Below are 13,360 nucleotides of genomic sequence, written 5' to 3'. Positions count from 1 at the left end.
GCAGCAACCCCCCAGAACAGGTGTCTCTTAAGCTGCAACTGGAAAGGAAGAAATAAATTCCCCAAATTACCCCCATGCCCTGCATCTTAATGGCAACTTGTCAAACTGTTGACTTTGCAGTTACTTCCATTCCAGATCATGGAATAAACCCCCTTCTGCAAGTCTATATCTTGTGCTATAGCACAGTGGCAGATACCCAGCCGCCATTATTTTGGCTTGAAGGGTATCCCTACCCACCACCATTATGTGGAAAGTAATGTGCCTGTACCACTGGACTACACTGTCAGGGTACATTTGACTATTGGCATTGGTCCAGTAAGCATGGGCATGTATGCTAAATATTTGCCACTGTACACAGGGTCACTCTTCTGGTGGCTGGGAAGGATGCAGGATGCAGAACACCCTGAAGCCACAGCATTTACCTGTACCCTTGCCTCCTCACTGGCCTCATCCTCCAACTCCTCGGAACCAGAAATCCCTCCAAGCACCTGAGAGCATATGCAACATCCCAAGCTAAATGCTGCCATGCTGTGTTGGAGCTCTTATGCCTGAGGACAGGAGCCACAGTGGGCCAGAGCTGCTGGCATCTCTCCTGGCCCAGACTAAGAGGTGGCTGACCCCACACATTTTCAAGCAGGCAAGGTTATGTGTGACAAAGGCACCAACCTGCTGGCCGCCCTTCATCTGGTAAAGTCACAAATGTACCTTGCCTGGCAAATGTCCCTAATCTGGTACATTATCATGAAGTACCCTAGCTTCCAGGAAGTCCTTTGTCAGGTCAGGAGGTGTTTGTTGTGACCACTTTAGGAGAAGGGTCCACCCCTCTCTTGAATCGAACCTGGGCAGGTTCGCCTATCCCTAGTTCTGGGTATACAGGAGAAAAAGACACATGCTCTTTATTAGCTCAGCCATATTTGCTTTAGTAATCCTAGTGGTGACAAAAAGATTCCCGCCTGCATGAGTGGCATCAAGTCAGGCACACAGCACTGCAGACTGGCAGTCTGAGCATTTCACAATGGTCTCTCGTGACTGAGGACAAATACAGGCTTATTTGTTACACACTGCAAGGAGCAAAGAACACTGTCAAATGGAGTAACCCACAACAACCAAAACCAAATGTATTAACTGAATGCTGACTGATATTTAATGGAATCTATTTGTTTGCTGTGATTACTGTACTTTGCTTCTTGAACTGCTTTACCGAATATGCTAAAGTGAATTAAAAGGAGAGAACCAGTACAAAAACTCACTTCCAGTGAACGTTTATGTAATAGCTAGTCTTCCAGGTTCTCACGTATGAGAGTACACACAGACACACTGTCAATCTCCCAAGAATGATTCAGAGACATGAACTTGACAGTATGAATTTACATGCAGGATGCCTCATAACAAAAATGATTATGTAACGGCACAGGTAGATCAAATATACGTAGCTTGCTGACAAACTAAATCAATTGCAAAGTGGCAAACCAGCCTGCTTTTTCTTACATCTACAGGGGGTTATTCACAAATCTACTGAAGGCAGCCGAATGTATAACTCAGCCCAACTGAAGTGAGCCGAAATACTTTCGGCTATTCACTTCTGGCTTGTACGGCTCACTTCGGTCAGCAGAACATACTCTGCATTTTACATAGGGGCTGAATGGCAGTGAGTGAATAGGCGAATGCCGCCAAGCTGTTCGCCCCGCTTCGGCACTCACTTTGGCTCAGTCGAGCCGTAGAATATGCCTTCGGCTCGGCTAAGCCGCTCGGTCATCTTTGGCTGCTGCACGGGCTATTGTGAATAGCCCATACAGCAGCCCTTCAGTTCGACTGAACTGAAGGGCTGCGGCGGCTGAAGAGAGCCAAAGGATCACCCGAAGCTTGGGCTCGATCCTTTTTGCTCCTTTGTGCATAGCCCCCTTAGTTTTTTGGTTACTTGTGGAACCTGGTTTGCTGAGTCGACTCCTGACATCTGACAATTCTTTCATTCTCTCTAGTATAATGGTCGGTGTCTCTGTCTCTATCACCACCAACAACAACCCGCCCAGAATGTCTGCTGGAAAGTAACTTACCTTTCCCCTCCAGCAGGTGTGCTCTGCTCCTGCCTTCTCTTCAGTGCTTTTGCAGGGGAAAAAAAGCTCTGCCCCTGAAGAAAAAAAACCTTCCTGCACATACGTACTTAGGAAGATACCAATTGCACAAGGGGGGGGCCGGGCCCCCACAGCCGCCTGAGCCCCTCACATGAGTACTGGCTGTCCCCTCTGATGGTGGCTCAGAAACAAGGGGGGGGGGGGGCGGGACCCCTTTATAAAGATCAGAGCAGGTGTGTGTATCTAGGAATGCAGTTGCTGACATCTCACCAATACAGTCCCTGAAAGGTATGAGAAGTCAGCAGTTTTAACCCTGGAGACTCTACTGAAATAATATTTTTGATGGAGCCACCCTTTAAAGTGGTTCTGTAAAAAAAAGCTCTTGATATATACTTCACCAGTGGGTTGCAACTTCTCACTTTACTCTCTTCAAGAGCTATAGCTTCAAGAAGGATCTGCCACTTCTGTGGTCCCATCTTCTGGGCGCTACATCACTGCAGGACATAGTGGGTGACATGGGGATGACATGAGGAACCACAGCACATATCACTCTGGTGAGCAGCAAATCCTCACTTCACTCTCCTGAAGAGCAAAATCTTCATTGTCCATCGTGTGTCATTTTTAGATGTGGCAGTGTGGGGGCAGACATCAGACACACCTAAAAGTGTGAAGATTCTGCTGAAGGTCCTAGCTCTTGAAGAGAATGAAGTGAGGACTTGCTGTCCACCAGAGAGATAAGTATTAAGTCTTCTTTTGCATATTGTCTTCTCTTCTTCATTTAAAAAAATTATTGAGATAAACGAATAACACACATTTCTTACGTTGATTCTCTTTCAGCTCCAAGGAAATGATGGATGATGATGATGACAGGAAAAGATATGAGGATGAGGAAGGTAAGTGAAAAGTTTGTGCTTTGTGTTTGCATTGTTGTAGTGGGTTTTTATTACTTGAAGGCAAATTTACAAAACATGTCTCTATAGACTACCACTCCATCTACATTGGTGTGCCAGCACCGAGGAGCTACAGAAGGAAAAGGCGCCGAAGAAGGTCCTTGTCAAGCCGGGATCGAAGCAGTGAAAACGAGAAGCATTATGGAAAAGATGACCATTCTGAAACAGACGAGGGTGGAAGGCTCAGCTACGATAATGAGAATTATAACATCAGCAGAACTGGTAAGCGTTTCATTATTACACAACTATACAAAGATTTGTATAGACAGAAAATAAATTCTGAGCGTGTATTAGGGCTGTTATGTAGCATTAGGGGACATTTATAACATTTGTGTAATTTGAAATCTGAGCAGTTTCTGCATTTCAGATATTTTTTTCGGATATATTTGTGTTTTTTTGTATGTGATATACATATCATTTTATACAACATATATGTTTATTTTGATTGAACTGCACAGGTGGATCAGGTTTATGCCTACCAAAGTTTTATACATTCTTAACGCAATGGAGCTGATTTACGAAATACAGATGGCTCAATTAATAAAGAAAATGTTCATTTAACTTACCCAAATAAAGCTGTGTTTACGCTGAATACGCAGTAATGAGCAAGAGGGAATTTAAAAAAAACAGGATTTTTGCTTAGTGTGATTAGGTAATTAAAGTGAACAGAGCTTCACCTTATTTACTGAGCCAAGTGATAATTCACATTGATAAGTGAATAGTCTCAAACCCTATTTTTATTATACCTATTAAGAAAGCTAAAGAGCTAAATATAAGATGCAGAAATCTATAGCAATCAGTCAGCATTTATCGTTTGCAGTTTTAACCTATTAAGGTAAGTGAAAAAGAAGTAGGCTACAAGCTGCTGCAGTTTCCACACAACCAGTGGTCTTTGCGCTGCATTTTTACACGGGCCTGTTTGTTTAAAGACCGAAATCTATGCTGGTGATGATCCGGAAGGATTACAGTGCTTCCTTACTGACCTTAGGCTATATAACACTTGGTTTTCAGTCTCCCCTGAACAGCAACACTCTGTGGAGGCAGGGCCAACATTAGGTACCAGGAAGCATACTGGCAGGGGTAGAAAGCATGAGAATTACTTCACCAGTGAGCTACTGCTCCTTCATTGTCCATTTAGCAGGCTGGGGGGAGCAAGGGGGGTTACCACGCTGTGGGATGTGGTGATTGAGATCTGGTTTGGTGTCCAGCAGAGGTGCCTACATTACAAAAATGACAGCACAGAATGACAAATTGTTTGGCAGGCGAAACAGTTACTATATATAATATTGTATCTCCCTACTCAAGTAGTGTTTCAAGGTTTGCAATTGCTAATGCCTGTTACTTTTGGTGGTAACACACCAGATAATATCAAATACTGAACTTTCAGTGTTGGGAGGAAATATACAAAGGCTGTACAGCGGCTGACATTCTTATTTTATACATGGCACCAATCTGGGCTTTGACAATGTGCTCTCCTTCCGAGCCCACTGCGATCACACCTATTCACTCTAAGTCATGAGAGGGAAGTTTCAGAACACAGAAACAAGTAACAAGAGGCTGAAAGTACTCTGTGGAAATCTTTAACACATGATATGCCACTCCAGATGAGACCAGGTTGCACTCTCCCCATGCAAAGCCCATGTGCTGGCTCAACTTGTCCCCAGCACAACAATCAAGATTAATAGTATTAAGAACACTGCACACCGAGATGCAAAGTAATTACTTCTTTATTTATAGCCAACAGGAACTTGCTCTTATTATGATGCATTTCGCACTAGGCACATTGGTTCCTGAAAGAATTGAAATCACTCCTAAAAGTCATGTGGAAACCTGATGGATGTGACTGCAAGGGATAATATACATATAATATTGAAAGAGAACTAAGTGGCCTTTATGATTTCTTAGAATGTTTCCCAGATAGAATTAGCAGCCTTGAGTTGATTTGTCAAGTAAACAAGTCACAAAACCAAAAAGTCAAACTGAGCATATGATGTAAAATACTGTATGTGTAAAAGGATAAAAGGGTGTAAATTATGCCGTTATCAATCGTTCCTGAAGTCAACATTGGGCCGAATACTTCCTTTTCCTGAGTTTTGCTATTGGTCAATAGGACTGCCAATCACATTAAAGGACTGGTAGGAAGGCTTGGAAAATGGCAGGGGTTGAACCAAGCTTAACTTTACAGGAATGCTGAAATTTGCATAAAAACTGCCTATATCTCTAGATCTATTGAATGATTCAACATGCAGTTTACTGAAGATGAGCTCTGCTTTATTTCATTTATGCTCAGTTTGAATTGCCCACATTTGTGACATGTTTACTTTGAAAAGACTAAATTATAACTACAAATGAAAATATGCAACATCCCCTCATTATATCTAGAGACTTTCCCAGCATCCTAATTCAAATGTGATCTAGGTGATCCAATTATACCCTCTCTTATAACATCTCCGTCATTCCTGTCATTCCTTTCCCTCTATAACTAGCAGTGCTTTGCATAGGGACAGTAGAGAATATGTTTTGGTATAAAGTATGGCATGCTATAGCTAGCTGGCCAACTCATAATGTCAAACCCAGCTTTAGCCGTAAACAAGATTGCTCGGGTCGTGTGAGCGTCCCTACTGAGGTGAGGCTGGCATTAGTCAGTTTCTGTGCCAGCATGCCAATGGTGAAATAGTGGCCATCAGATAATGTTTCTAACCTGTGTGATCGCTTCCAGCTCAAAGACGTCAACCAAGGCCATCTGAAGCTGCCTATAGACACCAGATTGTCTTTTGATTTGGCCATGTCATCTGTCATTTCATTCATGTGGTCTCCTTTTTTTCTCTATGTTTTGTGGACCCTACTACATAGCTAAATTGGACATAACGGGGTTGATTTACTAAAGTCAAATACTCTGTTCACTTTCCAATGGAATTTTTACTTTGTAAGAGGATTTTCTATTAGCTTAGTGAATGAGGTGACAATTCACTTTGCATAGAACACCCAATCACATGTAAGGGGGAAAAAACAGCACTTTTGGATTATTGGATTGGGTTATGGAATTCAGCATAACTTCACCTCATTCACAAAGCTAACGGAAAATTCCTTTACAAAATAAAAATTCCTTGCAAAGTGAACACCCTATTTGCCTATAGTAACTGAAACCCAACACCTCCTCTCACGCCTGCATTGTCTTAATTACAGCCATAGCGGACCAAATGACTGCTATGGGGCCCAAATACAGTCTTTTTACCCAGTGAGTTGTCTAGGTAGCAATGGCAGATCTGCCATGTACTGTAAGTTGATCAGATAACCATGAGAGCAATCACTGTGCAATAAGATTGTTGGTATTGAATAGCACAAATGGAGGGATTGCCTTTCATGCTGGATTTTGGAACACCAGGGGTCCCCTGGATTTTGCTGTAGTACCCCTTCATATATAGCTATCCAACTACAATCCTGTAGTATTAGGTACTGTATGAGGGTATCAGTCATACCTAGAACATTATCTTCCCAATATATGAATATGGTGGAAATAATGACCATGATTCTTCATACCTAGGACATGTAATACAGTATAGGTATATTGGATTAGAAGTGGTCAGTGGCCATGCTTTGCAGAGCACGCTGTGACCTCACACACTGTAAGCCCCTGTCCGTTGTAAAGCACTCGAAATTCTGTAATCTGTTCATTAAGCTGTGTAGCTGAAGTAGAGAAACTTCAGTCAGCAGAGAAGAGGACAGGGGCGAACGCCATGCAGTCTCCATCTCCAGGTAGGACATAAGGGCTTACACTTTAATAGTACAGAGATCTGAGAGGTCGTTGTACTTTCCCTCCAACTCTATTCCCTCAACTCCATACATTTCAGACATTCAAACTGTCATTAACTTTTTTATGTTATCTCAAAACTATTATGAAGCCTAACTCACATTCATTCTGACCTGTTTCCAAATTTCAATCCATTCACAGCACATAATAGCTTCTGAAGGCACGCAGATCTGCCCCATCTTGCTTTGGCAGTTCTTTACAGTAAGGCATGCTGGGACTTGTGATTATTGGCCAATATTAGGGCTGCTGTTGTTCAAATGTACAATTCTTTAGATCTGATATTAGTTTTACAGATAATTGATCTGCTATATTTTTTATTTAATGAGATTCTGATAATAGTCAATAAAAGTCATACCTTTCATGGAAGTGATTGAAAACTGCAAGCTATTAAGACAATTGTAACTCAAACTCTAAATTTTAAAGTGTTTCTTCTGCTTTTTTTTCCCACTAATTAACACTCGGCTATGACAATGGGAAAATTAGTAAAATGTCCCTATTCTAAGTTTTGTCATTCAGATTGATGATTTATGATTGTCTAAAGAATCTTTATTGAACCTGGAAAGTTCACCATAAGAATTTGCTCATCAACTAAAAGACTGATCAATTAAAGGAAAGGAATTTAAACTCATGTCTATCTTTGTCTTAAATGCCCAATAAGGTTACAGGGATATAAAAAAATAGGAATTTCCATTGAAAAGAAATTTAATATTTAAAGTAAACATCACTCAAGTGTCATCTGGTGCATTCTCTAGATGTAAATTTACTAAACGTCTGCAGTTTGTCCCAAAACTGTGAATTTTAGCTATAAATAGCACAATTCTGTAAACACAATAAGCAAAAATAATTAGGAAAACCGTTTTTTAATTGAGATATTGGTCATTGCAATGTGTAGTAAAGTAGACTCCTAAAGATCACTTGCTATAAAACGGATGAACCCCTTATAAAAATGTTATCTGCCTGGTTATTTCTTGATTCAATACATTAAGCAATTCAAGACATATATATATATATATACATATATAGGAGTTTGCATGTTCTCCCTCTGCTTGTGTGGGTTTCCTCCGGGTACTTTGGTTTCCTCCCACACTCCAAAGGCATGCTGGTAGGTTAATAGGCTCCTGTCTAAATTGGGCCTCATATGTGTGCATGTGAGATAGAGATCTTAGATTGTAAGCTCCTTGAGGGCAGGGACTGATGTGAATGTGCACTATGTAAAAGCACCGCGTAAATTGTTGGCGCCATAAAACTACCTCTAATAAATAAATCTAAATGTGAAGTTTCTCAACAATTTTACCATTGAGTTTTTTGCTTAGTACAAACTTGCAAGACAAGAGTTCAGATTTTTCTGACTTGGCAGGATGCATAAATGCTCCAGGTCAGTGCCTGACTAGGTTGTAAAGCCAGGAACGAGCAGCTGTGCGCACATGTGCACACACATCACATATCCTTTTTTTTTATGATGAAGGGCACTTCTGCACCATCAATGAAGAACGTTTACCTGCTTAGAGATTGGTAGATCAGGTGATGATCCTATAACTACACTATAATATATCCTATATTGCACTATAATAAAAAAAGCCCAATGATGTATCTGTCTAACTGCAACGTGTTTTTATGTAGCATATTAAGATCTAGATATAAAGAAAGTCGGAGTCATGTAAGTGAAGGTGTCACCCATAGTAAATTTTTCTAGTGCAGATTATTAATGAGATTCTGCATATCATATACAATTCTAAATCTAAATTCAATGATCTGATCATTCATCAAATGCCCAGATCACTGTGATCCGTATGATTGGGATGGATGCCCATTCTATCTTCCTTGTATATATCCAGCATTATATCCAGCATTACAAATCTGTAAGAAAACATAGGGGTCTATTCACTAAGCTGCCGTAGGCAGCCGAGTGAATGTAGAAATGTGATTGATTGATTAGCCAGCACTGACATTCCTTTCCTATACAGTATGATCAGTTTGCCCTAGTGTGGTTTTTATAGAGTTAGTGGGTCTATTTACTGAAGGAGAGTGCTCACTTAGCAAAACAAATGTTCACAATATCTTGTAAAACAAAAGTGAAGCTGTGTTCACTTTAATCATCCAATCAGCATTGGGTTTTTTTTATTTTATCGTTTTTTTTTATCCTCCTGCACACGATTGTGTAGCTGGACTATATCTACCAAACTTTGAGAACCTTCTCTACTCCTTCATTAAATCAACCTCATACAGTCAAGCAGGACACCATTAAACCTTTTTTGCATAAGACAAGAGTTTGCTAAATCCATTGAACTAATTATTAAAAGGTTAATTCCCTAGAAACGGATATTACATTTCTGGACAGTTATAACTCACCAACTAGTTAAGAGGCTCCGGTGGTAGGACTTCCATTCTGAGAGCCCCGTGCTGTGTCTACTAGGGACCCTGCCATGACCTTTCTTTCCTGGACTAAAGGATGCTAATATCTTCCATTGGAGGTAGTTGCTGTATATCCCCCGTGCCTCGACGCCTGACAGTATGCAACAGGGAGAGTCAGACTGTCATCATCAAAACATTAGTTGTCAGTGAGCGGATCACGATTATAATTGATGACAAACTAAATTAAATTTAATTATTTATATATTGCCATATATGTGAATACAAATAAATGATCCCTCTCAAGAGCAAGTTGGACTGAGCTCCATTGAAACGCTGACAATAAAATGCTGATGCTTTGACTTATCTCTGCTGCAAGACCCATGGGTGCTTCTATATCTATTTTGGATTTGTATAGGCATTTTTGTGGATGTACACCTGGGCATTTACCTTACAAGTAGAGTGTATTGACTACCTTTCGGACAAGAGAGAGAGAGAGGGAGAGGAGGAGAGAGAGAGAGATAGAGAGATAGGTAGATAGAGAGATAGGTAGAGAGATAGGTAGAGCGATAGATAGATAGATAGATAGATAGATAGATAGATAGATAGATAGATAGATAGATAGATAGATAGATAGATAGATAGATAGATAGGTAAAAAGATAGATAGATAGATAGATAGATAGATAGATAGATAGATAGATAGATAGATAGATAGATAGATAGATAGATAGATAGGTAAAAAGATAGATAGATAGATAGATAGATAGATAGATAGATAGATAGATAGATAGATAGATAGATAGATAGATAGATAGATAGATAGACAGATAATTGGTTTTGCTTAAAGTGGCTAAATATAATTGCATGCAGTGCTAGAATTTCAACATCCCTAGTGTATGCTGGGTGGCACATAAACATGTATGTCCTGCACATATATTGTACGACTTCCTTCCAAAAACAAATGAACATTATTCCATATTTCTATCACTGCCGCTCAGTAATTAAACCCCTTCAGAATGCAGGTATAACCGAAGAGGAATTCTACAGAAATAATGTCGGATTAACTTTTGACATACAATGCGTGAAAACTGCATTTCTCGGTAAGCCTGCGGCAGAAACAAAGAGGAGACTGTTAGTCTTTTTTTTTCATAATGGTTCTTTGAAATAATGTGATCCCATGCTGGGAGCAATTTTTACTTCTGTTTCATGCCGAGGTCGTGTTACCTGCTGAGAGTAAACAAGTCCGCGATATACCATCAGCTGCCATCATGCTAAAGTGGCACTCTGACCCGTGTCTGTTTGCCTTTTTGTGGCTAGGATTGCAAAGGGTTAGACAGCAATGAAACCTGATTGATGAGTTGAACCCTTCCATGCTCTGTTCAAAATGTGAAACAGAAGTTTAGGGGGGAACTGGAGGAGGTGAGGGTTAGATTGATAATCTGATCCCATTAACTTATTCACCTTCAAAGGAGATTTCAATTTTTACCTAACTGGCTTGAAGTGAACACGGATAAGATAAAAACTTCTCAATTAGCAAATGAGACCTTAAATACCCTGCACTACACTTTTCCATTGTGTATACCCCTCCTTTTCCCCAGACCCTCTCTGTCTGCATTTTTTTTGTAAAAAATGGGGTTGCATTGATGAAGTACTAGAGAAGATTGACTTGGTTTATTTAATAAAACAAAGTTGTTTTAACTTTAAATATCATATACAGAGGGAAAAAAATAATTTTGCCTTGCACACAAGTGGCAGATTGAAGTGATTACATTTTCATTTTATTAATTAAAGTGACACTAAATTCAGGATTAAATCTTAAAAATGCTTTCAGGTATCTTAACTATTAACAAAATGTATTAGTTGTGTATCACTGGAGGGTGGCTACTTTTGTTCCCCATGGTCCCAGTGTGTGTTGTAAAGTAGCCACCACTCCAGGATCGCTTCCGTGATGGACTACAATCTCAATTGAAAATGAGTAAACTAAACGTGAGATTGTAGTCCATCACAGGAGCAAGCTTGTGACCATGGGGAACAAAAGTAGCCCCCCCTCCAGAAGGAAGGACAGCGTCAGCACCAATTCAGAGATGATTTGAGGATCGACAGCCGAGTGATACACAAATAAGATACATTTTTGTTAATAGTTAGGGTACTTTTGCATTTTTAAGATTTAACTCCTGAGTTTAGTGTCACTTTAAGCCAAGCGAACATTGATAACTCAGTATACAAGTCAACCCCAATGTCTGCTGTTGGCCTAATGACACAGGAACATAGCAATGCCCTTTCATACAGGTTTAACCCAATCACTATGTGAGGAACTGCTGGAAGCATTACTCACGATCTGGAGCCCTGGTGCCCAACCTATGGCCCAAAGGACCCAAAGAAGTGTTCCTTGGATCCCAGACGTCTTTAAAGGGAGTGGGAGTATTGATTTGTAAAGGGGCAATAGCAGTGATCTCCACTATCTTCATGTACCATGGTCCATTCACTCACTTTCTTTTGCAGCTCGCCCTTTGTCTCTAATCAAACAGTAGCATGTGCCTAATCTCTGACCATCACTTCCTCTGATATATCTGTGGTCTTCGACAGTGTGAGTGGCCCTTTGGTGATGTAAAGGTCTGCATTTGAAGCCTACTATTCCCCATAAGTTGGCAACCAATGATCTTGAGAATTGTCATTGGACTGGTATATTCATTAAACAAGAACCAGCACAGATAGCTATGATAGTTGTAGGTGCATTGGGCTACAGAGAGTCTTATGACTGGTAACCAGTCACTGGTCTGTTGCCTCCAAGAGTCCAGGCAAGCATGCATGAAGTAAACTTGTCTTCTGAGGTAGCCATATAATTAAGATAATCGTCTCCCAGTCCAACCAGTTTTTTTAATCATTATATCTTAGCTAGGCTTTATTTTAGAGTAGACATCTAGCAACCCATCTTTTTGGATTTCTTTGATGTCATGTTTGATGATTCCATGTCACTGTAATTCTTTCTTTCTTTCTTTCTTTCTTTCTTTCCCTTACGGCACTGGCAGCGGGCCCCTGTAAACATAGCCACTAGGACTCTGCTTACCTGTGAAAATGTCCAGATACCGGAATCGGTGCATCCCTAGTAGAAGCTATTCAAGCACAATCCATGTTTGAATAGCTTCTTTGGGCACTGGGGGTCTAATAGACACCTAATGACACCTTAAACAGTACCTGTAACCTCCAATGTGCTATATATATAAAATAAAGCAGTTGACAGCGGTTAGACCTGGGAGGGCATCTCAGCTTTGAGAATTGATTCAGACAGATTGATTATTTGAGCCCCCTTGACAAATCGGGCATTTAACCCTTGCAGTTCAGGGGTAGCCTCACTGCAAGGGTTAATTTTTTTTTTAATTCCCTGTGTTTTTCTTCAAACAATTTAGCAGAAAGAAATATTTGATAAGTAAATCTGCAGAGTTATCACTATGTAAAAATAAATATTGAAATGGCGTAGTAAGCCCAGTTGTGACAGGTTGTCATAAATCTGTTTGTTAAGCTCATGCACTAAACAAAAAGTAAAAAGGTGATATTTGAAATTGTCACCATTGTGATTAGTGAATGGAAGATTCTGTCTTCTGCCAGCCACATGAGAGTGAGAATAAAGAGAGGGCCGCAGTGATATACAAGAATGAACATTAAAGTACCCTGATCACCCAGGCATTTCAACACCGAGCCTCGTCCATGAACACGTGACCACAAACCTAAGAGGGGACAATGCTACAAATACACACGCTTATGCCGGTAATTCCAAGAATGCACTAAATCTTCAGATTAGGCCGCTCAGTATTTTGTAGACACAAGTTGTTTTTTGTTCTATTGGTAGATAGTTTGTAATCTCAGTGTTTTCAGGAGTGAACTAATTAAGGCCTCATTCACACACAACGCAATAGCAAAATTGTATATTGCGTATATACGCGTACATGCGCGCATATACGCGCATATGCACACGCATATACGCGCGTATATGTGTACACTATATGCAATCCCAGAATGCATCATTCGTAATAGAAATTTTATTGAACTGTACATGCGTACGTGCTTATAGGCGTGCAAACACGTGTATATGCGCATGTAAAATACGCAGAAATACGCTGCTTGGAGGCATCTCTGTTCCATTCTGTTTTTGCGCATTTTTACACCACGCAAATATAC

General features: G+C 40.3%; 1 protein-coding gene across 1 annotated transcript in view; it reads left to right on the top strand.

Annotated features, from left to right (window-relative positions):
• Positions 1–2,919: 2,919 nt before the first annotated feature.
• Positions 2,920–13,360, top strand: part of SLC4A5 (solute carrier family 4 member 5) — a 73,128-nt gene continuing 62,687 nt past the window's right edge. Inside the window, exons 1-2 of the mRNA XM_018564839.1 lie at positions 2,920–2,965; positions 3,053–3,244. Coding sequence (XP_018420341.1) covers positions 2,920–2,965; positions 3,053–3,244 — 238 coding nt within the window. The remainder of the gene's footprint in view (positions 2,966–3,052; positions 3,245–13,360) is intronic.

The sequence above is a fragment of the Nanorana parkeri genome, unplaced genomic scaffold, assembly GCF_000935625.1.
Source record: "Nanorana parkeri isolate BGI_ZX_2015 unplaced genomic scaffold, ASM93562v1 scaffold786, whole genome shotgun sequence".
In the NCBI taxonomy this organism is placed as follows: domain Eukaryota; kingdom Metazoa; phylum Chordata; class Amphibia; order Anura; family Dicroglossidae; genus Nanorana; species Nanorana parkeri.
This window is presented reverse-complemented; position numbering and strand designations above follow the sequence as displayed.